Source organism: Aplidium turbinatum, chromosome 4 (assembly GCF_918807975.1).
Source record: "Aplidium turbinatum chromosome 4, kaAplTurb1.1, whole genome shotgun sequence".
Lineage (NCBI taxonomy): Eukaryota > Metazoa > Chordata > Ascidiacea > Aplousobranchia > Polyclinidae > Aplidium > Aplidium turbinatum.
In genome coordinates, this window is record NC_137475.1 from 1,434,706 (window position 1) to 1,462,215 (window position 27,510).

General features: G+C 40.5%; 1 protein-coding gene across 1 annotated transcript; it reads right to left on the reverse strand.

Moving 5' to 3' along the window:
- Positions 1-403: 403 nt before the first annotated feature.
- LOC145768750 (uncharacterized) lies at positions 404-26,919 on the reverse strand. Its single transcript, XM_082580333.1, has 15 exons — positions 26,841-26,919; positions 22,495-22,632; positions 21,798-22,014; positions 19,188-19,422; positions 18,330-18,476; positions 13,205-13,281; positions 11,745-11,793; positions 8,200-8,348; positions 7,603-8,127; positions 7,415-7,525; positions 7,060-7,185; positions 4,089-4,197; positions 3,131-3,204; positions 2,828-2,948; positions 404-1,163 (listed from the first exon to the last, which is right to left on the reverse strand). Exons 1-15 carry the CDS (start codon positions 26,858-26,860, stop codon positions 1,075-1,077), a joined length of 2,187 nt encoding a protein of 728 aa, XP_082436459.1. The 5' UTR covers positions 26,861-26,919; the 3' UTR covers positions 404-1,074.
- Positions 26,920-27,510: the final 591 nt, after the last annotated feature.

Below are 27,510 nucleotides of genomic sequence, written 5' to 3' on the forward strand. Positions count from 1 at the left end.
CAGCAATATAAGCGACCTAATATCCAATGACATCGCTTTCGTAGCAACTAGGACAGGTGCACTTTTGTACCAATATGACGTCACACCCAACCAATTGAGTGGATGAAATGGCGTGCGTGCAATTCCCGCTTAGCAATCGCTTGCAAAGCACCATGTTGTCCCACCGAAGCTGTGCGGAGGAATCTATGTTTTGTTCAAATTCATCCGCGTTTTTGGCTTCTACCTTTTTCTGGACCTCTGCTATGTTTGTCATATATTGTTTTTTTCGTTGTGATGGTCAGAACTAAAAACAAACTGAACTGTTCCCAGACTGACCCAGATCACTGGATATGACAACCCGAACCATCCCTAGTTAGGTGATGCCAACTCCCTTCCTTGCCATCGCTGCAGGTCAGACCGGCACTCAACAAACTAGGTGAATGTATTGCAGCAAGAAATTAATATAAGCTTTCTCTTCAACCAACAGTTGCACAAAATATCCAGAAAACACATGAAGTGCGTCACAAACGAGGGTCAAAAAGGGTGTTTCATATTTTCACCATTTTTCAAAAAGTCTGAGGGCCTGATGTAATGGGGTTTTGGGTGAGACCTCGGTAACACGCTTCGATAAGTAGTTTCCAAAATTAGAATATTCGGAACTTTAAGGGTCATGACCTATATCTTTATGACGTCATATTTAACCTAAAGTTATCAAGTTTTTATCTAAAATCCCACCACACCAGGCCCCAGGCATTTTGAAAACCGAAAATAGTGAAGATATAAAACACCCAAGGGTAGAGGCATCGATAAAACACCTTATTTATAAGGGGGGGTGGGGTAAATAAGGGGCTGGATCTCAACAGAAATACCAAACAAATAATCACACAAGGGTTATTAACATGGTTAGTCTAACAATCATCAGGTGTTGAATCAACGTAAAGTGATCAAGATTCGACGCAAATAACATTTGAAACAAAATAAAGTGTCATTATCTGCACAACGGTTCATGAAAACGATTTTCATTTATAGAAAGATAAATAAACAAATCAAAGAGATGATGACGTCATCCAACGGGCGGCTTGGCGATTGATGACGTCATTTGGCAGATGAGCCCTTCGCGGCGAAAGCGTTGGCACCAAGGAATTTCTTGTAGTAGCTGGGTAGCGTGGAACGGAGTTTGGGAGCTGGAGGGAATATAATTGTTTAATTCATCAAACGAATTGTTTGAACAAGAAGTTGTTGAATTTCGTTTTAGCAGATGAAAATCTCATGTAGATTATTGTGATTGCGAGTCAGCTCCTGTTGCTCTGCTGCCATAACATTGGCTGCTCTAGCGCTGCAAATGCACTTTTACGTTGAAACCATCACTTTTGTAGGTTTTTGTCCATAAATTTATCTTTTCATGTTAGTGCAGGGGTCACCAACCTCTTTTGCATGCGGGCCACTTTGGCACTAAGGAGAGCTGTGGCGGGCCGCACTGCCCCGCACTAATAAAATTTTAGGTAGGTTGACTCTTATGCCAGAAAAGAACACATTTCGTACCCAGTATCCAGAGTTACATATTGTTAATATTTATCTTAGAATACCGCAGCAACAAATTTAGTCGAACAACGCTACTGCCAGGCCAAGCTCCTTTAACAACACTTTTGACTTTTTTAACATTGCCTAATAAACGAGGCCACTTGTTGTGCGCACTTGTAGCGAGGCGAGCGGTTTCATCACAATATTCATCGCCAAGCAAGAGTGGTGTCACATCGCTTTACAAAAGATATCTTGCAAAAATTAACAGTTTCAGTAAAAAAGGAATAATTGTTTGACACATCGCAATACAGGCAACAATAGTGACCTGCAAACATATCAGTGAAAAATAGGCTCCAATAACAGGGAGAAAGAAACCAGGCACCATGAAACAAACGCTTGTGGAAATCACCGAAAAATCGTAATTCTATCGTAGCCTAATTCATGAACAATCTTCCCTCTAAAAAAGCAATGATTTGTTTTTTCATCCTTTTTGTGAGAGTCTATAAAACCGTCTTTCCTTGATTATTAGACAACTGTCACTTGCGCTGCTTATCAGCATGGCAAGAATTGTTGATTAACAACATTTTGCAGTACTAAGCCAAATATTTTCATAATACAACCAGAAAAAGTCTTTAAACTTATATATAATATTTTGCCAATTTATTATAAATTGAGTTGGCACACCGGCCTATTTTGCCAACAAAAACTCGCATAACGGAAACACTGCTCGTGAAACACAATAACGGTAAAACGCACACTAGTGTTTACATGACATTTACAAACTTAAAATAAGCAACCCCATATGCTCACAGACAATTTCGAAAACAGACGTTTTAATTAACCACTGGGACAGTGTGGATGGACACCGCTTTAGAATAACTTTAAGCAACCCCCACCTAGAACTACAATCCGATTGGTCGGTCGGTGGAATCGTATGCAAACCGGAAATATGCTTCCTGAAAGGTATTTTTTGCCTTCATGCTGTTTAACTCTTCAAGAAAAGTATTTTTGGTTATACTTGTACGCTGATACGTTCCGCGGGCCGCACATATCAGCGTGGCAGGCCGCATGCGGCCCGCCAGGTGGTGACCCCTGTGTTAGTGCTTGTCAGCGTTGAATTCAAAGCACAAGATACCTTCTACGACAAAGTCCCGTCTCACTGGCTTCAACAACTACCTGATCTATTAAAAGAATTTTGTACAAAACACGAAACAGAGGGATTTCTAAAACAACGCAACAATATATCTTGACGACGACAAACGGTCATGCTCATGAAATGAAGCCAGCCAGACAGGATGTTTCCTAGCAACGACGTCTCTATGGTTACCTTGTTGGACGATCTGAGGATCCTGGCCTTGATTCGTGTCTTCGTGGACAGCTTTGAAATCACCACTATTGGATAACTCTATGCCCCTAGTTGGCGCCACGTCAAAGTCTGCGTGACTGGTCTGCATCAATACGTGTGAAGGTTAGTGAATGTCCAACAAACAATCCTTCACAGACGAAACATTGTGTCTGCCGCTATTCCCGCCAGACACAAGCATACACCGGTTGCTTATGATGTCACAATAAATCTTAATTTTGACGTCACACTGGCGATGACGTACTGGCTAACAACACGTTTACAAACCTCTGATTTTTTCTTGTTAGGAACGAAAGTGAAAGATTGCGCTCCCGCCTGCCAGCCGCTCCGTGCTGTGTGACCTGAAGATCACAATACTCGTTAGTACACGAACAAACTGAGGGTGAGGATAATGGTTCGGTGGTTCTTGGTAAGCTGGAATGACGCATTGCGAGGTATTGATTGATTGGCGTTTATTTTGTTGCGAGTATAAATACACACATTCATTAAGCAACGTCATATAAAACAAACGATCACGTAGAATGTGTGGATACTGCAACGGGGGCTGCGAAGTGACCTGGAAGGTCTTCTAGTCGAGCAGCCACCCTCAACAAAGAAAAGGTAACAGTCCTTCATAATTCGTACAAACGATGCAACTTAATAAAAGCGGTGCATTAAAAGTAAGCGACAGATCTGTAAATTTTGAAACAAATGAATTGGAACAAACATTCTCATAGTTGACACTTTCATGATCAATTTGAACAAATTATTTGCAACTTCCAACATGGAATAGCAACACTAGATGGAACTTCCACACACTAGATGACGCCGACGACGCAAACACATAGGAGTGACGTCACACGGCATGACGAGCATACCAGACATTCCACCGCGCGGGCGAGGTTAGAAGTGGTTCCATGTGGAGGATGAAACAGACAGAAAACAGAAACCACCAAAAACCGCCATGTTGATCTTCAGTTATGTCGTCACAAACGGTGAACGACGATGAGTGTTCCAATTCTCATATCACACAATGTGAGCTCCAGCAGGCGAATCAGAATTTTCACATTGATTCAACATGTCCAGATGTTGAATTAATGTAAAAAGTTGCAGGTTTGCCGGTTGGAAGCCAACACTGAGCACAAAACATCGGACTGATGTTGATTATGACCAAACACAACCTTGATAAAGTTTTAACTGAAACGGTCACGCTGTGAACGCAGCCATGCGTGACAGGTTACCTTACTTTTATCGTTCTGCTTGACTGAGTTCTTGCTCTTCATCTTCTTGATCTGTTGATGCAACTTCTCGATCTCAATCTCGGTTTTGTCACTTTCGCTCAATTTTTTCGGGACCTGGATGACAACCATATTTCGATCAGGCGACGGCAAACAATGATGCTTCGAACTAACATGAAACATGTTTCTTTGATATTATTCAACATTATTTTTACAACCTTGCAAGCACAACAAATTGGACCACACGTCATGACGCAAAATCACATGACAAAAATTTGCAGCAACATTTTTGCAGGTTTTTTTCATCCGTAATTTTGTGTCATGACGTGTGGTCCAATTTGCAGCAAACCAACAATTCTGTCAATTAACATGGCCGACAGAGATAGTGACAGAGGAAGACATGTTTGGAGAATGCTGTGGTGGGAAATGTGGTAGGCCTACTCGGTTGGGAAGAGGAGACGACAAGACTGTGATCGATATAAAAAAGAAGTCGAGTGAAAGCGGCCAAACCCCAGCGGGATAAACCACATAATTCACCACAACAGCAGCAGAGTGCAAAAGAACTTCCAGTAACTATGATGTATTCTTTCAGCAGAATCTACAATTCTACATAATATGACGTAACACCTGCCATATTCGCAGTGGTATCATCAGTTGAATATTGAGCGTACAACAAACCACAAGATAATACCCAACATTGTTAGACCATCTTGCGGCAATGTTGGCGTCGTGGCGGCGAAGCAACAATAACGCGACGATTACGTTGAAACTTTGTATTGGTCTGTTGTGGCTTGTCAACCAAAGTAAAAGGAATTTCTCCAACATTACTTCAGTAAGCGTAACAATGGTCTGGTTAGTGCGGCAACAATCGCAATTGTTACTGTAGCATTACGTCATGCACCTATGCTGTGTTGAAAAGGTGTTGTTGGGTTCAGTTGTGAACGCAGTGCGCCCGTGACTAAAGGCTTTCACTTGGATGAGGAATCGCCATTGTGACGTCATGAAGGGACAGCACGATTGGGGTTGTCAGCGAAACCTCGGCAATGATGCTTATCCGGGAAGGTTGGACGCTACTTGGGGTGGCTTGCATCGACCCTCAAGACAACTTTTGATCAACTTTGAGTAGACGTGATAGTTCCAACAATTGACAAGTTGATGAAACTGAACTTGATCGCGCGGTTACCATAAAATGATGTCACGTCACTAAGCGAAAACATTCTTTGTGAGCTGCTAGCAACATTCTGTGGCAGTTGGAGCAGACGCGTGGGCGGCCCGCAACGCTATTGTAATGTATATTTTGTTTTCGAAATACTTTTCGACGGAAGCTATTACGTTGAACAAACTGAACATGATAGAAGTTGCTTAAATTAAGTCATCAATGTGTCTGCCAGTGAAATCATTTATTTTACTGCAATGTAGAAGTTATGCTGCTTTCGTGCACAAATAGTCTCGATTCAGGGTTTGATGTCAGACAAGCATGCCCTCAGTTCCTGCTCGACAGCTGTGGTTCTGATGTGTTTCGTTGTTGATCCAGCCATTTGGTACGCAGTTGGAGATATGGCAACACCAGCCACTCTTTAGCAACATGACGTGAAAGGTCAAACTTATCAACCACAAGAAGACATAAATTTAATCGAAGATGCACCAAAGTAGTTGCACCAGTCAATTACTTCTACTTCACGGCCTGTGTCAGGCTTCAGGGTAGAGGCGAGGACGTCTATTGCTCAGCTGGGAATCCCCGAGTGGAAACATAATCTTGCCAAAGTAGAATCGTAACGCAACTAAGTAGAAACAGAAAAGCAACCACACTTGCTTGTATATCATGTATATGTCTTCTTCATGTGTGATATTTTTGATCTGCAAAGTTAAGTTTGTGAAAACAAAAACGTTTTTGTGAAAGTTTACTGCCATTATTGCGCACAGTAGCACAATACCAGACCAACAATAAGCCGCGATTGAATCACAATCGGTAGCAAAATCGCTTGTTTACTTAACAGGACAAAGTAAACAAGACCAAAACAACTAGCCCAAAATCTATTATAGCCACAGAGGAGTGCCAACTATTTGGATACATCGCCCACCACCTTCTCATAGATCAAGCAATCCGCCGGTCACAAATGGGCCACACGTGATGGCGATCCTTAGATGAAAAATGCAGCGACTTCCATTATCACGTCACAAAGGTTTCCACTCGTTCTGTGGGTTGATGGTTGCAAACTACAAAGTGGTCCGCCATACTTTCTGCGTGGTCTTGGCCTCAAGGTTTGAGCAAGTTTCAACGTGTCAGAGGCAAATTTTGCAAATCGTGAAAACAAAAACAAACCGCGAGTGAAGACAGCGACGAAGATTTTCGTTTACAAAGAGATGGCGTCTTGGGTCAACATTAGTGGAAAGCAGAAGAACACTGGAATGCGACGATGGTGCTTGGAACAATGGCGAGCTGCGCCACTCCACGAGCCAAGTGGCCGCCATTTAAACAACAGACTCGATCGGTGATTGTAGATCTTGCGTTATTTTAACGTTAAATGAACGTTGACGTATCGATGACACTGAACAGAAGCAAAGCATAGCGAGTGTGCTCTATCAATCAACATTAATAACGGGAGTCTAGTAATTATGACGAGCCACAAACAAACCAGCGCTTCTAGAAGGCAACGATAGAGAACAAAAAACTTGGCGCGACTGGTCGTGTGGTAGCCGAGTCTTTCGCTTTGTTTGGCGACACTGCCATTATGCGCGGATAGGATCTGCTTAATACGCAACAATAAAGTTCGACAACAGATTTTAGCGAGTGTGTACGTAGTCGGTGGTTTGATATGTGATGACGTCACCACACTGACCGGATGGTACGTAGAATAAAAAAAGAAACAATACGAAGTTGTGACGCCGTGCAATCTCGGCCAGCACTGAACGAGCATTGCGGGGAACATGACAAAATATGAAGAAGGCTGCGACTTGTACACGGGTATAAATACTCGCCTTGTCCTCAGTGCTGCCAGGTGATGCTATTACTTTCTCAGATCTGGTGTTTCCATTTGTTTTCTCAAGTTTTTCTGACATGGAAGCATTAGAGTCGACAGCTTGAAAGGGCACTTCTGGGTCGGCCTGTGACAAGTAGTAAGATTATTACTATTGGCCGCTTCAGCAAGGAAAGAATCGGGCACCTATTAGTGGAGCAAAACGGGGGTTTGGATGATGATGATGACGATGAAGCGGCTTCCTGGCGACCATACATGCAAACCTCATTCGAATGCGCCTTAACAACCCGTGCATGCAAACGGGTGGTCTTGTACCAATCAATAAAACTCTTCAACCGGTTGCTTTGTGACGTCACCTTGTGCACATCACTGGGTCGAACGACGTCATTCTGATGCAGTGCTTCGTCGAGTAGCGCTGGAGGAGGAGGAGGAAGATCGTCGAAAGATTCGAGAGCATCCGCTGGTTCCTAAGCAACAGCATCGCATATTAACTTATGACGTCATGTGGGGATGTCGCAGTGAACAAAGCAGGCCAATAAATTACCTCAATGATGTCACCATTCTCGCCAACGTCATACACGGTGATGTCACCATACTGCATACCACTGCTGAGGTTATCTTCCTGCGTCTTCGCGTCATCTTTGTGTTGAGTGACGTCATCATCACTTCTTTCGTCCACCGTTTGTTCTACATCAACGCCTGACAAAGGAACATCATCGTTTGATGAAGCAACGTCACTTTGCTTTGTTTCGTCATCAGTGTGCGCGTCATCGGCTTTCGGATGAGCAGCTATGTCAAGATCAGTGACATCAGTTTTTACTTCATCTGCACTGAGGTTTGTTGCAATGACGTCATTCGATTGTTCCGTGACGACATCTTCTGTCGTGATCGTATCTTCTACAGGCTCATTAAAAGCTTCGACCACGTCATCGAGTTCTTTCAGTGCGTCATCTGACTTTAGCATGACGTCATCAGTGGTTGTTTCAGTATCAGCATTTGACGTCATGATAAGTTTAACATCATCTGCGGCGGGTAGTTCATCATCGGTGGATCCATATTCTTCAACTTTCTGAAGAATTCATCATAAACAATTATCATCAGAACATGCAGCTATGAAGATTAGAGAAGTGAGGAAGCTTACTTGGTGGTCTGGAGATGGTGGATCAGAATCGTCTTCTTGTTCATCCATTGATGCTGCGTCCAATCGATCTCTATCGTTTCGATCAGACACGTCTTCCTTTACAACTTCCTTATCTGCAACATCTCCTTCCACAACATCTTTCACTGCATCTGTAGGTAGAAAGATTACATGAGCAATAACCACCAACGTGTCAACACCACAATGTGCTCCACGAGCCAACAATCACTTCGCTGTTAGGCTGGTAGGTTGGGTCTGCTACTATTCGGCAAGTCCGATTCGGAAAGTTCCCTATTCGGAGACAGCCTTTTTCGGAGAGTTTCCTATTCGGAGATTTTTTGAAATTTTTTTAAAAAATCATCGGGTACCGTAGCCTAATTATCATTGCCGTTTTAACGTCGCTAAACGTTGAAATCGTGCAGAAAAAAAATAGAAATAAAATGTTTGAACATTTAAATGAAAATTCGTCATGTCAGTTCAGTTGAATTGTTTTTATTTCTGACCATATCAAAAACAATACACGTCAGCATAGCAAAGGTAGAAGCGACAAAACGCGAACGTTAAAACGTGCTTGTAACCGAAGTAAGTTATTGAGTTGAAAGAAATTTGGCACGGTCGCAACACCTTCAGAAAAATTTAAGATATGAATCATCATCATCATCATAATCCATCGTCGGTTTGTTCCCCACTAGTGGGGGTGGCCGATTGTTTCCGCGCAGCAATTGTCTTAATCCCTTCTCTCCATTTCACCCTGTCCCTTGCATCTTCCTCCTTCAGTCCGACTTTTTTAAACTCATCCTTCACTTGTTGTTTCCACGTTCTTCTTGGACGACCGCGTTTCCTCTTCCCATCCACCTTCAGATGTAGTGCCTTTCTAAGAAAACTTCCTTCCTCCCTCCTTATCACATGTCCATACCATCTTACTCCATTTGCCCTTGCCAGTTGGTCTATGGTCTCTCTCATCTCTAGCATATCCAACAATTCTTCAGTCCTTTTTTCCTTTCTCGTTTTCACCCCACACATTGCTCTCACCATTGACCTTTCCGTTCTTCTCAGGATTGCCAGTTCACTCTCTCTCAATACCCATGTCTCGCTACCATATAGCATTGCAGGCCGCACACAGCTCCGATATACTTTTCCTTTCATCCTTAGTGAAAATTTTCTGCCATACAACATTTCCCCACATTCCCTGAACTTTGCCCAGCCCAATCTTGCCCTTGTTGTCACCGCTGCTTCACATCCACCACTTCCATTTATCCGATCACCCAGATAACAGAAGTCTGTCACTGTTTCGATGCCATGGCAGAACTCATCATCATGGCCTTCCACTTCATTCCTTCCTTTATTGCATTTCCCACAAACAAAACACTTCGCCAATCTTGTTGCGGCTCTCTTGACATTCCTCTTGACATCTCTTGACATGACATTCTCCAGACCCACTTTCCACATTCCTTGCATTGCATTGAATTTCTCATCACTCTCTTGCCACATATTCCACAGGGATCTACTTTGCTCTCAACAACTGTTCCTTCTGCTCCACTCACCATCACTTTTGTTTTTTCAAGATTCACCTTCATACCCTTGGTTTCAAATGCTTCTTTCCATTTCTCAAACTTTCTCTCCATTCCCTCCATACTATTACTTGTCAAGACCATATGAATGGAAAATAAAAAAAGATGTTACAAAAAAAAAACATATTTATGTCTATAAGTTAGTACTTTTGAATAGTTAAACTGATTACCGGTAGTTTGGACAGTTTGGACACAGCCAAACTGTGTGGCCTATCGTTTTAACGTCGCTATACGTTAAAATCGTGTAGAAAAGGAAACTTTTGCTGACTGGGATACGTTGAAACTGAGAAACATTCACAGAAGCCCTTCGATTTGTTCCAAGAACCCAGTTAGCCTAACAGTTCATTTTTACACTGTAGTAACAGATAACCAAATGTGTGGCCTATCGTTTTAACGTCGCTACACGTTGAAATACCGTAACCTAATTATCCCGACCAACAGAAATTGCTGTTTCTACATCGTTTTAACGTCGCTAAACGTTGAAATCGTGTAGAAAAGAGAACTTTTGTTGACTAGGATATTCCACAATATCGTTTCTTTTATAGTTGAAATTATCGATTATCGAAGCTTTAGATGAGTGGGGTTCAGACCTAACCACTGAGTTTTTTTAAATCCTATTTATGACACCGGAAAGACCCTAGTGATATGATTAAGGTACGTTCTATATTCATAACTTTACCAAAGAAAACCGGAGCAACAGAATGTTCACTCCACAGAACAATTAGCCTTGTGAATCACCTAACAGACATCTTACTCCGAATCATGATGATGAGATTGAGACCAAAACTACAATCGGAAATTTCAACAGCACAGTTTTTATTTGTTCCAGACAAAGGAACCACAAAAGGAATTTTTACATTAAAAATGATAACAGAGAGATGTGTCCGATCTCCAGATCTTTTCAACGCTTACAGTGGGATGGTTTTAAGAGACATCGAACATATGAATGGAGTAAAGGTTGGGGGACAAATACAAAATGTAACAAACTTGAGATACGCTGATAAATGATGATACAGTCTTGATAGCAGAATCTGCAAACGATCTACAGGACTCATTAAATTGTGCTGTCAATAACAGTAAACCAATGGGTTTAGAGTTAAACTCAAAAACAGAATGTATGACCGTATCAAAAAAAAAAACTTATCCAAACTGCAACCTTACACTCAATGGTGTTGCAGTGAAACAAGTTGATAAATGGAAATATCTTGGGTACACTATAACTTGCGATGGCAAAAGTGACACTGAAATTAAAAAGAGAATCGCTATAGCAAAGGATACTTTCAGTAAAATGAGCACAGTCTTCAGGAATCGCAACATGACAACATGATGGTCAGAAATAAAAACAATTCAAAGGAAATGACATGACGAATTTTCATTTAATTGTTCAAACATTTTATTTCTATTCTCTCTGCACGATTTCAACGTTTAGCGACGTTGAAGCGATGTGAAAACGGCAATGATAATTAGGCTACGATACCCGATAATTTTCTATTTTTTTCTGCACGATTTCAACGTTTAGCGACGTTAAAACGATGTAAAAACGGCAATGAAAATTAGGCTACGGTACCCGATAATTTTCAAAAAAAATTTCAAATTACCTCCGAATAGGGAACTCTCCGAAACGGGCCATTCCGGGTAGGTTTCCTTCCAATTGTGCTGCTTGAGGGGACGATTACTTCTCACATTGGTTCATGCGGAATTCTTACAGGTCAGTGTGAATAACGTGCTAGTGAGATGCCATAACATGCTTCGCGAACATATGGCACCACAGGGTTTAACTCTACTGTATTTCATTTGAATGAAAAATACTAATTTACCAATGAAATCATCTTGGGGATTATTTTTTGTATGAAGACAAATTGGAATAACTCTAAACCCCACGTTTTCATGACAGCTCGCATGAGGCCACGAAACGCGTGAGAGAAGTTATGATGTAACAATGGAGCACTGACAAGCTACAGACGCCTGAGCACTTACCATCGTCCACGCTTGGTGATGCCGCCACGATCTGGTCATCAACAACTTCCTAGGAAATATTGGGACAATGTTAACAAATTACAAAGAAACTAGGTGGTTCAAAAATGCTGGAGATAGAGCGACTTAAATACCACGTCGGGTTTGAGACAGAGTATTAGCGCTCCCCACACATCTTACCACAATCGTGTCAGGAACCCCTACGCCAACAGCATCAGCATTCCCAGACAGCAAACTCCATCATTTTTACATTAATTCAACGTTTACAGACGTTGTATTGTATCAATGTAAAAATAACGGATTTTGTTGTCTGGGTTTAGACTTTAGAGCAAGGGTCTCAAACAAGTGGCAGGCGGGCCGCATTCTAATAATTAACAACTAAAATTTACTCTTATTTATTATTTACTTTATGAGATAATATTCACTCTAAAATTACTGAAAAAATCTAAAAATGCTCATCAAACGTCATACGACTTTTAAGCGCTACTGTCGCGTCATTTTAGTGCGTGCTAGAAACTCGTATTGTTACTTACAATCATATTTCCTTTTCACTTCTTGTGCTGTTATCGCAATAGCAACCTTGGTAGCCTATTTGCTGCAGTCAGTTCATCAAGGATTTCGTTTCTTCCGCGTTTTTTTAAAGTAGGTTGTAAGATTTTTGTTCTCCAGGTCGAAGTCGTTCTGTTCGCATTTTTTTCACAATGTTTTTTTTTCTTGTTTTACTACCGTCTCTTTTTTTATTGCATTCTTACGTGCTTAGTGTTTTCTTACTGTCTCTTTTTTATTGCGTTCTTACTGTGTTATTATTTTGTTTATTGAACGGTGATGAACTATTTTATCAGCATCGACAACGCACGGGAACAAATGCATTGACACGATAAGAGCACAATAAAAGCAACCAGGCTAGAGACTTCAAAGAACCGGCCTGCCACAACCGCGGCGGCGGGAAGCAGTGTGATTTTGGGGTGGCGATGTACCCGGGAAGAGAAGGTCCACCAGCTTAAGTTGCGCGGCCTGGCTGTAGAGTCGAGGTGCTTGAGGGGGAGAGTGTGGATCGAAAATTCTTAGACTGTAGCATTCGTCCATAAAATATAGAATGGCGAAACGGACCAGGGAGACAGGCTTAACTTTCCGCAATGCAAAAAGTATTGCGGCCCTCGACTTGTAAGTATTCATTTGGCCCTCATAGCAATTTGAGTTTGAGACCCTTGATTTAGAGCTACAAAAAGTGCGACATTCATGCTTCAATAAACCACATCAGCACGGCTTGTGTGATCACTTTCTTTGTACAAATGTGTATTATAGAGATGGCGTCCTTTGTGGTAAGTTATAACAAACTAATCCGATCAATAGGGAGGGTTAACAATTTCACATTTTATCTGGTTCCCTAAAACTTCTTTTAAACCGTCTATGCGCTCAATATGACGTCACAAATCTTTGTTGCAATTTGCCCCGAAACTCACCTGCTTGTCTACGGCCTCTCCACCAGGTGGCGTGATTACTTGCGGTGGAGGAGGAGCGGCCCTGCGTTTGGCGGCTTCTGAACAACACAAAAATAATTATTGACGAAATTTTCCAGTGTTACAATTCCCCTCCCCGGCTTTGAACTGATGTTGTGTCGTACAAAAGTTGAGGCGGTGGCAGAACCAAGAAAGGTTTCGAAACTATTAAAACTGTTTTTGCTCCACAATAATGTGTGAACCACGCAATAATTTCAACCATCGTCGTTTGATCCTCTATTAGAACCAAGTGATTGTCCATCAAACAAATCAATAATCACTTCATGTGTTGATTAATTATTGCGTCATAAGCAAATACAGCGATCATTAAATAAATTAAAAAAAGACTTACGAATCATGGCAATTATTGGCCGCTTGGTATGCTTAATCAAGCAGTCTTATCGGCGACCAAGCCCTTTTAGAATTGCATGGAAGCACTTAAGCGGGTTAAAGTACTCCAACAACTGCACAAACAGAAACAACATATGGGTTGGTGGGATATCCCGAGCCACAACAGCTTCGGTTTATGGCTTTGTGCAAACAATTGAGAATTATCAGCCGATTTATGAAGCGATCGAGCAAAATGCAATGACAGCCGATGGCCAACAGAAGGAACGGTCCAAGACTAGGGGTGTTCAATTTCGATTATTTGAATATTCGAAATTCAATTTGTTTTCGATTTCCGAATTTCGATTTCGAATATCACAACTATTCACCAAACTGCAAAATGAGATTTTATTGACAGAAACGACATGAAAATTCGATAGAAAACGCGAAAAAAGGCCATGATAATTTGCGAAAAAAGAACACAAAATAACGTCTACAGCTCCAGGCCCATGTTGGTGTTTATGAACACAAGCTGATCGACATGGTCACCCGTCAGTCGGGATCTCAGCTTCGTGAAGGTCAGGCCAGTTTTTGAAAACGATCGCTCCGCTGGAGCCGAGGTCGCTGGGATACCAAAAACTTCAAGTTCATTTTCACAGCGAGCGATTCACTGCCGCGACATTTCACTGCAGAGTGCAGAGGTTTCGACTGGACAGCGACATCGAGTATGTTTGCAAGCGCATAAAGCTAAACGCACGCTCCGTCTATGTAGCAAATTATGTTGTTTTTGGGTGCATTCAACATCTGATGACATTGAATCGACACAAAATGGTAGATTTTTGCTATGTCCTAGGCAACAAAATCAGTCATTTTTACATTGATTCAACGTCTGCAGACATTAAATTAATGTAAAAATAACAGATTTTGTTGTCTAGTGTTGGATTGTAGCATCGCAACTCGTTCATAGTGATTATTTATCGCGAAGCTGTTGCGGTTTGCATTCAAAAAGTGTTTTCCTGCTGCCGATCGCTAGTTCATCTATTGTTTTATGTATCAATATTCAATACAGCATAAAAAGTTGCCCCCACACAGAAATATGCGTGGGAGCCTGGCACCCACGCAGGCCCGTAGCCAGCCGGGGACTTCGCCTCCCCTTGGCAAAATCTCAACATTTTTAAGCAACAGCTACAATTATAATGATTTTGCCCATTTAAATTTTTTTGGCCCCCCCTCCCCTAAAAAAAGCTGCTCCCCCTTGCTCTGCGGTCTGGCTACGGCTTTGCCCCCACGGCTTCGGCGCCTATGGATTCGGTAAAAAATGGATAAAACTGCGACAAAGCTCAGCCTACACTTTCTGCTATTGCACAACCTAGCTATCTTCATTCTTGAGAGAAATTTGTGAAATTTGGCATTAAAAATGCCAACCTGGCATCCCTGGTGCAGGACTGGCCGTTGGACCCGCGAGAACGTGTGATAGTCACGTGATCGACGATGCGCATGCGTCAAAGTCTTTTTTCGCTTGCAAAATGCGACAAGACAGGTTTCGCGCCACTCGCGTTACTTTCAACCGCGTTCAGCCGAAAGGGCTGCTATAATTTCGAATATGTCCGATACGAAAAACGAATTTCGAATATCACCTTAATCGAAATCGAATCGAAAATCGAAATTGAACACCCCTATCCAAGACAATTCAATTTTCAACTTAACGATTGGTGACTAATGACATGTGCAACCATTGGTCAACTCTTAATACACAAACCCACAACAATAACAAGAGGGAACTATCTCTTGTCAATCCAGAATGGTGAATAACAAAGCAACGACAACTTAATTATAGTCAGCAGTAAATCTAACAACAGATAGTCAGGCGGACAAATAAATGAGTGCTGGCATTTCTAAATAAATATTTGCTCGAAATAAATTCCTTAACATTCCCACAGACTATCTTTCCCACGAATGCGCCATAGCCATTGCAAGCATAATTTGCTTTCGGATCAAGATATATTGCCACAGCTGTGCAGATGGGGCGCGGTTCATTGAATTCTAATCATACCACAAATTGTACCCATACAATTTCTATCTTAAATTTATTCATTAGATTTTTTTTTATTAACTTGTCCGGGCGGAAACTGCCGGTAAGCTACCAGCTACAAAAAGCGATATACTAGCACGTTGATGAATTTAAAACCTGTATGTAAATATGACCGGAAAGTTCCTCACCGCCGAGTTTGAAGCAAGCCATCGTCTTGCTCAATGAAGATTTTGACTTTTAACTCAAAGTTTCCGACCATTTAAGGTGAGTGAAAGAGATGACACTAACGGGGTTAATACCTAGAACCCCTTAAGTGGGGTTGATGTTCGAGAGTTGCGCATATTGAGGATCAACTTTTGAAACCTTGGGGCAAGTACAAACCAAACGTCGCCCAATCAAAGGTAACTTTCGTGCTTTGTCGCTTCTACCATTTTCTACTGTAGACCTCTACTATGTTGGGTAGCCTATGTATTGCTTTCTACGATAGTAAAAATAAAAATAAACTGTAGCGTACAGCAATCACACAAGCGATTGGAACTCGGTTCAGCACGGTGGTGGTGACATAACGAAGCTACTATGAAGTGGAGCACTTGACAACTTGACGATCAGGTGAAAGAACAACAAGATCAACGTACAGTCCACAGGTGATGCTGAGAGTTTTATTGATAGCCTAATGACGTAATGATCAACAACCAACCAATGATTAGCTAACAAACTCTCACAATGTAACCCACATGACATTGTCATTCGTCAAGTGGTTCCCTATCCCAACTGTCCACCATCAATAACCACACAATGTACAACTTACCTGAATAAGCGGGTGGTCAGTGGACATGTAACCAGCCAATCTCACTGGTAGTTCGATCAACAGTAACCAGTTTGAAACATCAAACTACAGCGTTACCATCAGGCAAAGGGCTTAATGAAGAAACCTTTGACTCAAAATCCGATTAACTGAACATGCCTCTGTCAAAAAGTTAAACTTCTGAATCAACACAAAAGGTCATTCGCAGAGCGACAACGGATGATGAAAATAATGATAATTAACCTTCGAAAAGTCATCCAAGAACAAACAAACTTAAAATCTTGCTTTAATAAAGCCTCAAACATTGCCGGCGGCAGAGTATGCCAATAAGCCACACACTCTGTGCAACCTTCCCACTGTAAATCATCAACCAGCACCATTGCAGTTGTTTATGAGCGATGTGTATAGAACTTGTAACAAAGAGATCGCGAGAGTTAATTACATGGAATGAAGCACAATACCTGCCCGGGGCTGCCCCACGTGATAAGGTTGTCAATTACTTTGTTAATTTAATGGACATCAAATACCAGAAGCAGCCATGATAGAGTGACTCTATTAGAGTCCACCACATTTCAACTTAGAATACTTCGACCATATCTAGCTTGCATCAAGTAAATCAAACCAGATCTTTATTGAAAAATATTAAACCAAACAATATCAATTTCTCCTGACGTCACAAGAAAGCAAACGTTACAACATCTCTCTTTAAAAAGTGGGCACATGGCAAACAAAATGTTTTTAAAAAAAATCCACCAAATTTTTTTATTTTAAATTTGAATTATTAAAAAAAAGAACTTTTTCTGCTTTACAATATACGTACGTGTTTTAACTTTCAGCAGCGATAAAAAAAATCGCCTTTTTCGACAATCGATCAATAGCAAAGGAAAGCAAGGAAGACCAGAACAAACTTTTATGCAAAGCATTTAACCCCTCACTTAAAGAACACAACCCAGAAGAACTACGACAGTGGGATGAAAATTGCCAAATATGGGAACTTTTCATTATTAAAACCAACCGGTGTAAAATAAATTAATCTTTGTCAATTTGCGATTAACTAAAGTTATCACCGATGGTGGCGAGGAAAGACACGATCTAATCGAATGCGAAGTGGGCTGTTGGTGAAACGATTGCTTCCTCTACAATGCTTGAGTGGCCACCAGCCCTATGCGGGGCAGACTACGCTAAATTGTTACTTCAGCAAGGATCAAAAAGTGCGTAAGGGTGTGGTATATACAGAAGCACATGCAGAGCTTCAAGGTTTGTGGCAAAACCTTGGTCTTTCTAGTTTTATAAAAACGTAACCAGCATTCCACAACGTTTCCACGATGTTACTGATGATTACCCAAAACGCAAATCCACATCAGTTTTGGACATGCTATATTTTACAGCAAGGTAAAACTCATCAGTTCTGAGAGCTCTAAATCAAAATGTAGAGCTTCAACCCATCTAAGTACAACCATGGCCACCTGGAGGTGCGGCCTGATTTGTCACATTTTGATTACAGCTACTGCTTGACTGACATTTTTTGAGATGTTTTTACTTTTTGCGGTTTCCTAATGATATAAAACTTTTTTGTTGCCTTGGGGAAGCAGTAGCAAATGAGAAAAAGTAAGTTGAAAAACGCAAAATTAGACTGTTATTGAAAATTAACAGTCTGACTAAAATCTTCGAAATCAATTTTTTTTTGTTTTTCAACATGTGAGGATGTTAAAACCTATTGTGTCATCTGGGGAAAAAAATAAAGAAAGCGTAAAAATTTAATTTTTAGAAAAATGTATTTAAACGTTCGTCCAAAGTTAGAAAAACCTGGAAATTTCTGCAAAATGTGACAAATCAGGCCGTATCTTTAGGTGGCCATGGTACAACTTCAATAGGCACTAGGTCCGCACCACAAGTGGCTGGCTAGGGCGTCAACAATCACTTACTTGGTTTCTTATCAACTTTCGTGTCAGCCTGGGAAGGGGTGGACTCATGAGAGGGGGTTGGCTGTGAGGGGGGCGGGGGCGCAGGGGCTTTTCGTTTTGTACGTGAGGGGGGTGGAGGAGCAGTCTTTGTAGTCGAAGGTTTTGATTCTATATGAAAAATTACAAGCAAAATTAAATAAATTGTCAACTATAGGCAATTTTCTTGATCGCAAATATTCAAAATAATTAAGAATCAATGTTTTCGAAACCACATTCACAAGAATGGACCTCAGCGCATTACTCATACATCAAATCACTCCTCTGGTACACTGATTCGACGTCTGTTGAAGCAATGTAAAAGCGCGGGTATGCTGGTTACACGGCGATGCCGAACAGAAAGGCGCTGAATATGACCATACCACCACAGAGTAGCTGACAGCTAGAACAAACGAAATATATTCGTATGACGTTGATTCGTGTCATTGGACACTCATGGTTGATTGAGAAAGATGCCAAATTAATCTCGACATGCACGCTTTGATTGCAATGTAAACTGAACTGAACAGCGGAAAGTGTTTAAACATCGACGATAATGAATTGATTGCATTCATTGGGTGTGGTGTTGGCCAGATAAGGCACTGCATGAGTGCGCACCCAGAGATTAGAACTACCGATGTTTAATCGGAACAATGTGTAGACAGCGTGACTTGAGTGGCCAACCAACCCAATGGATTGTTGTCAATGCTCTAACGTTTCGTCCGACCCAATGTACCGAGGGGGGTGTAAGACTGAGCATGTCAAACCACAAACTGACAATATTAACAATAAGTTGCATTGTCTTGCAAATATTAACAGTGTCTCACTGTGACTGTGACCCACCTGTCTTCTCAGCGAGGTAGACCTCCCGCAGGTTGTACTGGTTCAAACTCAGGTTCATGTTCAACGTGACGTCATTTTGGACGGGATGACGAAACTCGACGCGGTTCTTGGCGTCGTCGCTTAGTTTCAGTTTCTCGCACATCGTGTTGAAGATGTTGGAGAGGGGGACTTCGGGGTTAACCCGCATGATGCTCTGACGTAACCGCGCCAACCGTACAAGCAACCGGACAGTCGTCTGCGAACAAGTGTGAGGTTACAGTCGCTTGTATGACGGGCAAAAGCCAAATCAAGACATTGGTCATTCTAGTGTTCAATGTGCAAAAATATCTACCTTGTTTTTAGGGGGAAGCTAATCGAATAACCAATCATTGTCAGACAAAGTGTTATTTAAAATCACATCAAAAGCTTTTCGTTGACTTCACCTTAAATCGAACCAGATTCAACAAAATTCAAAAACCGTAAGATAGATCATGACTTAGATTTGCATCTCTCAGTATGCTCGACTTTCAATGCTTGGCTCATCCGCAGTTCGGAGTGAAATCTCGTGATTGAAATTAAACAGGCGCAGCAGATTAACAGAGATATTGTAACGCTTGAGTGGGTATGAGCATGCCTAAGGCGAGCGTAGCAAAGCAATGAGCAGGATTTATAAATTGAGCCGGATTGCTCAAACAAACAACAAATATGGTTGCGCTGCAGTTTGTCAGCGACAAGTTGTAAACAAGTTCAGCCACTTTGACCACCGCCCAGGGAATTCCATGATGGCAGCTGATCAAGGCGATCTCAACGTTAAATATGCACTTTTGACTTGATGTGAACAAAGCTATGGTTTTGTTTCGTCATAACAGAACCATTATACTTTTATTTAGACATTCTAGTTGTTCATGTCGGATGCACTGTAATTGTCTACCACAAAATCACGTAACTCCATCAAGCGAAGTTTTCAGACACGAGACCTAAAGTATGTTGGTATCACAAGCCACAAGCATTTAATCACGAAATGTTTCGGTTGCGCGTTACGATGAAAGTTCTTCGTTGGTCACTAGGTGAGCAAACATAATAAAGTAAAACACTAACAGAGGGGCAGCTTGGAGCGCAGCAAGTAAATCCTAACAAGGTTCATTGGCAGACAGTCCACGCATAACTTGAAAGCATGGCGTTGATGCACTATGTTAAATATGCGTCTCTTGACGTTAGATTATTGTATTATCATCGAATATTCGCTGAATGTCGCACGTTGTGACAAGTTCCGGCAGTTTATTGACATCGCTTTGTAACGATGCGTCATAAATAATTCATTTGTGGCTCACAATAACCTGCTAATATTTCGAATGAGACTGTTCAACAGACATTTAATTATGAAATATTTCATCGCGTTCTTAGGTAACTGCAAACCAGACCACCACAGCATGTGGAACATGATAACCAGCTTTATTCCCGACATTTCGTCAGTCAGCACGACTAACTTTATCGAGGGGGCTTAAGCAGGTAAAACTACCTGTGTAACAGTAAGGTGGAACACCACAGCAACATATCGATAAAACAAAGACATTTCTAAGATCCAAGTTTAAAAACGAATATTCAGGCGATTATTTCTACGACTTACTCCAATTAACTTAATTCTAGTTGTCACTTTATTCCTGCAATTGTCATTTATTACCCATTCGTCAAGTGAACTCAACTTTCCAGCACATTCGATCTGTTTCTCACATTGATTCAACGTTTGTTCATGCTGAGCCATTGAGGAGACAGACAAATTTACTGACTGCTGGACAGCAATGTTTTTTTCATCGTCTGCGTTGTCATTCAAATTGGGTGACAATTTTGTGAGTTTTAAACTTCTTATTCAAGAAATTTCTTTATTATATCAATATGTTGCTGTGTGATGTGCCATCTAGGTTTTACCTGCTTCAGCCCACTCGATAAAGTTGGTCGTGCTGACTGACGAAACATGGGGAATAAAGCTGGTTTCAACATTCAAGTTAAAATTCCACATCTTGTGGTAGTCTAGTCTGCAGTCACCAGAACACCGCAAGAAAATATTTTATAACTATTAATGTTTGCTCAGCGTAACAGCAGTCCAACATGGTGATTACTATTGCAGGTTTCAAATGTATCCATTGTCCACGTATGTGATTATATTTGAGATACGTAATGTAGTTTTTCAAATAATCACGAATAGTGACGGTTGGCCGAGCTGTAAGAAAACCCGGAATGGCCCGTTTCGGTGAGTCCGATCCCTTAATGGGGGATTTTTTCAATTTTTTTTTTAATTATCGGGTACCGTAACCTAATTATCATTGCCGTTTTAGGGTTAGGGGTTAGAGGTTAGGAACTCACCGAATCGAACTCACCGAATCGGACTCACCGAATCGGACTCACCGAATAGTAGCAGACCCAAGAAAACCTACCCGACGTTAAAAAGTCATCGGTTTGACATCTTACAAACGACAGCGCCTTTGTCTTGGCAGGACACGTGACAAGCTTGAAAGTGGGTACTGAGCCTTTTCCCTTCCACTAGCCCCAGCTTGGATAAACCAAGAAACCAGTTGGAGTGGGGAGAGTAAGTTGCTTGTGCTGACACATAAGGTGCACATCTCATACACAAACCTCTTGTGGGTTGCTCGCTGGTCGGGGAGTAACTACGGCTTTTGACGTCGCATTCTTTTCCTGTATGGTTATCATGGTGATGTCCATGCGACCAATGGCTCGTGATGCTGTTCTCTTCTTGATCCCCGATGAAGAGGTGATGTAGTCGACCACATGGGAGCTAGGTGAGAGCTTGTATTGCAGGAGCAGCTGGGTTCTGGCATCACTCCAAGGTTTACTGAAAAAGCATTCAACAGATCACAACCTATACAGCCCAGGCCCCAGACGCAAAATCCGTCATTTTTACATTGATTCAGCGTCTGCAGACGTTGAATCAATGAAAAGTTACGGCTTTTGCTGTCTGGAGGAGTGCTTGGCAATACTTGAGTTTTTGCCACCTACATTGATCTGACCTGACAAAACCTTCAGCTTTGTGTGGATATTCGTGAAAGAAATCTTCAAATTATCTTTTAATATTAAAATTATAAAGCATTGATTAAACAAATTTATAAACGAAACATACATATCACATTCTAACAACACTAAAAAAACTTAAATTTTAGTATTTTTAGAGAACAAAGCCAAAAAGACACAATTCAAGTCTATAAGATTTTAATTCCCTTTTGTAAAAGTCTTGAACATGTTTACTGTGAGTAACATAAATTATTTGTGAAGTGTGAGCTGGTGGGAAAGTGGAGTAACAATATTTGCAACATACATTGCTGGTAGACTTGTTTTCTGCACTGTGTTGTCTGGCAGGAGAATGTCAACTTGAAGATTGTAATCCAAGTCGCTGTTCTGTGTTGATTCTGAATCTTCAGACAAACTGGCATCATCTTGCACTGCCCCATTCACTCTGCAACAACAACAAAAAAGATTACAAAATAATACATATTCTTGAGTTATGTTTTGATAAATAATTCACAAATTGGCACATCATTCTGCCAGATACTTATTACTTACTCATAGAGCACATTGAACTGTCCCACATGCTGTATTAAATTCAGAAACTGAATTGTATTAAATTCAGAAACATTAAGGTTTCTGCTACTTCACCATCAGCTTTATCTATCACGGTTCAACTATCAGCTTCTACCTGAAATGTGGTAGTTAGTGTATTCACTGGATTGCACTGCACATAAAGTAGGCTATGTACAATTGTACAGTACTGGACAATTTATTAAGGATTTTGTTTTAGACATTTTTACAGCAAATCTCAATTTATTTGTTTTTCCGATAACTGAGAGCTCCGAAATAAATGTAATTTTGTCCCAAAGCAAAGAAGCTGCTATTCTACACAATCGGTATTAAACAGCGCCACATGTGACGTCATAATGGACATCACAAAGGCTCAACTGAACTGCTGGCATTGTAGTACTAGTAGAGATTTGCGCAATTATGATGTCACAATCCGGCATTATTACGTGATGTTGAATACCGATGTTGGAGAATTGCAGCTTCTTTGCTTTGAACCACCATTACATTTATTGTAGTGCTCTCAGTTATCAAAAAAAAATCTGAAATTTGCTGTAAAATTGTCCAAAAAAAATGAAATCCATAATAAATTGTCCAGTACTGTATATGGTGAAGCCAACGAAAAACCTCCGTGCTTCTGAATTTGTAATTCTTTTAACTCAACTACCACTGACCAGTCATTCTCAACAAATGCATCCTATAATTGTTTTACTTCACTCCTCTTTGATATCATGCAATAAACAATACTTGAGTTGATTATGCCTGCCAGTACACAGCAATGACATGGTTACAATTCAATTCAATTTATTTTTCTTTGTCGGAAAACAACAGCAATGATAAAGTTACCAACAGTTTACGGCAGTGGTTCCCAACCTTGTTGTTGTCACGGACCCCTTTAGACAAATTATTAATTCTGCGGACCCCTACATAAATTTTGCCTGAAACTCAATTAACATACTATTGATTATAGTAATAATTATGCTACTCAACTACTGTACTGTGTCATATTGAATTGCCGCTATGACTCCTGCAGCAAATATCAGGTTAAACAGTTGCTCAAATAAGAAAATGAATGAATTGTTCAAGAAATGTCGGGTCGGCAGTATTTGAATATTAAAGTGACCCAAAGTGCCATGCCGAAACTTTTTTCCACGTAAGCAACTTTAATGAGAGGGCTGTTGTTGCCTTTCCTGAACTAAACGACTGAACTGTGCTTGAGTTTTTGACAATGCAACACGCATGTTATCTTCAACGTCCAGGCGATTTTGATGTTTAGTTTTTATTGTAACAAGATCTGAGAATCCTGCCTCGCAAAGGTAAGTGGTTATGAATGGTAACAAAACAATAATTGCTTGCTTTGTCAAGAATGGGTAGGTTTGCAGTTGTGAGCACTAAAATTCTTCCACAGTTTTTGAATGAAACTCAATGCGTAATAACTATTTTGATCTCAAACCAATTAGGTCATCTTTACTGAGATCGTCATCGCTAATGTTGCTCAAGTCAATAAGAAAAGGATTTCGAATCCATGTTTCAACTTCGTGCGACAGGTGTTCTAAATTAAAATAACGTTGAAATGACATTTGCAGGGTTTCCAAGTGTGCGCAAAATTTTTCTCTCATAGAGATCAAAAGAGTACATTCTCTTTGAGTTTCATCCATCAAGATAAGATCTTCTAACATTGGAAAGTTAGCGCAATTACCTGCTTCCAATCTGCGTTTCCAAACCGGCAACTTGGCTAAAAACGCTATCAGTTTCTCAGCTGCATCAATTATTGTCACACCTGGTCCTTGAATGCCACAATTAACATTGTTAATATGACCGAAAATATCGGCTAAGTAGGCCATGCCGAATAGAAAACTTTTACTCTCAAACAATTTTGAGAGGGGACTTCCTTTTGCTTTCAAAAGAGTTGATACCTCATTTTTTAGCTGCTGCAGTCGTTTCAAAACTTCTCCTCTAGATAACCAACGTACCTCAGAATGATACAAAAGTACTTCGTAATCTGACCCTACTTCTTGACAGAGCGCTTTGAAAGTACAGTGGTGTACAGCTCTGCTTTTGATGATATTAACAACTTTCACGCAATTTGTCAGAATTTCTTTGAGACTTGCTGGTAAAGTTTTTGCTGCTAAGGCGTACCTGTGCAAGAAGCGATGGGTAACAACCACGCGAGGAGCTTCGTTTTTTACTAAAGCAGCAAATCCGGATTTGTTCCCGAGCATAGCTGGTCTTCTATCCGTGCATATAGAACAATTTTTTTTTTCCAAAATTCATTAAGGTAATCACGAACCCCCAAATGCTTTCTCACGGATCCCCAAGGGGTCCGCAAACCCCAGGTTGGGAACCACTGGTTTACGGGAATAAAACCAACAAAAGGAAATGGCGGCAAAATCAAAGAAGTTTAAAACGTGCATGCGATGTAAATTTAAAGGATACGTCAATGAAAGTAAATTTAAGCACGGCCACCAAACCTAACAGTTTAAAATAAATGAACTAGTTGAAAGAAGAATACTTTTTTTGTTTACTGATATTTCATACACTGATATTGTAACAAGATCACTCAAATTTTTAATAACTGGAGCATAGCAGGTCATGTGATGCCATCCTCTCATTCCTAGCAGATTCAAAAGTTTCTACGATGTAATTGCCATGACACTGTTTTAAACCAACCCATGAGACAATAATGTCTGCAATATTGCAATTGACAAAATCTTTAAAAATCTCACTCTTGTCTATTTGATCACGTCTACGATTATGAAGAGCGGGAAGTAAAAGATTTCCTGTACATGGCTTATAATTCTTTATTAGAAAATGGTCAATTCATGTTTCTGGTGTAGTTTTGATGCATTACAACCTAAGTGAGCACAGAATATGTTTTCACCAATAATCTGATTTCTATAGAGAACTTAGGAATAGAATTATTTTGCGACATTGAGAAAGAAACAACTGAGGACAATGTTTCTTGTAAACTTAATAACCCACTCAGTTTAACACTAAGTGAATAATAATCTAATTGGCTTGGGTGTTCTTACATGTTATTGCTGGTTGTCAATAAGTACATATCATAACCACACAGATTAAGTAGCCACATACTGAAATGTGTTGTTCTGTTTACAGTTTTGATATAGAAAACATCAAGGTGCGATTAGATTTAACTTAGATTTTATGGATTAACGCAAAAACTATAATAAACGTATTAGGTAAATATGAGTTATATACAGATTTATAAAAGTTTAAAACCATTGACTTAGTTTAAGTCCGCTCGATAGCTCAGTTGGTTAGCGTAGTACTTCGTGAACGAAGAAGCTTTAAGATCAAGCAGCACTTTTCGACTCTCAGGGTGTGCGCTTGAGCAACACTCGTTAAGGGCTGCTCTCCATTCAGTGACATCTAATGGATGGAATAATGCATAGACAACAAGACTTCAACAATCAAAAACTTCACTCTGTCAGTCTTAGTTACCGGGCCTGTGTCAGTGCTTCAAAGCCTCTAAAAGTACCGTATGTATGTGAAACTGCCAGGTTTAACCTCTTTCCCGGTCCAATAATGAAGATTCAATCAATCAATCATAAGTTAAGCCTACTTGATAATTGTTTAAATTTACTGATTTTAAAACAAAAAATCACATTATTGTGTATTGCGAAGGACATTGCAGGCCTAGTAACTTATAAACTTATCATTGCATATCACGAAAAATTATAGCCTACACTGTGCAGTTAAAAGTAATCTAAGTCATCAGTAAACTGCATAAAGTACGGTAGCCTAGTTATGTTTCTTTAGTAGATTTTTCATTTAGGCCACCATACTATTAAAAATATTTGTCTTTAAAAATTGCTTCTGCTTGCCTTACGCTGTCGTTGTGTTTATATTCTATTGGTACAGAGTGATAAGGATTATACATCAGGGCAACAAACTAACACACCAATCACCATCTAAGGTTAATAAGTCAACATACTAGTAATTTGAATCTTTTGCATTTAACCTAATTCACTAGATCTGTATGTATTTAGGCTAGGTTGGACAAAACCAATGTCAATAAATATAACTTCAAAAAAATCACATCTACTAAAATAATTACCGGCTACTTACTCAACAGCTACAGAGGCCATCTTGACGCTACTTCCACAGTTCCACTGTGAACAAGCACTGTATAAAAGAAATGTTTGCGTTCTGCTTCTGGTCTTTCCCGCGACAAAATTCGAGGTCCGTGTTTGTTTACAGTTGCTTATTAGCGCCACCTCGAGGTGGTAAAACGAAGCATATTCTTTCAAAATTAAAAATGCCTTTTGGTTCGAACAGGCCACGGTTCGAACCGAACTCCGGCAAACAGTCTGATTGAGACAGTGGACAAATTCACGCCAGTATAGAATAGATAAGTAAATTGCTAGGGAGAGTGATAACTTTTCATTTGTTTGTTGTGAAAATAGTATGGTGTAAATATAATTTTTTGGGTTTTGTAGCTATGCTAACTGCAAACATGATAACTTATTTGCGCCAGCAGCAAAAAATAAAATAAAATTGACATAGACTATTATAGCCTACCCTAGCACACGTTTTGTCAGCAAGTACAGTTTCACGTTGGAAAATTTTTTGGCATCGTTTTGACTGTTTCTCGGCAGTCGAGTGTAGCAGAAACTCAGCAAAAGACACGTGTTTCGCCCATGAGGCTGGGCTCATCAGTACCGTCAGGTAGTACTGACGCCAGGAAGATTGCTCCTTCTCAACATCGTCTTGACTCTTAAATTATTAAAGGGTAAGT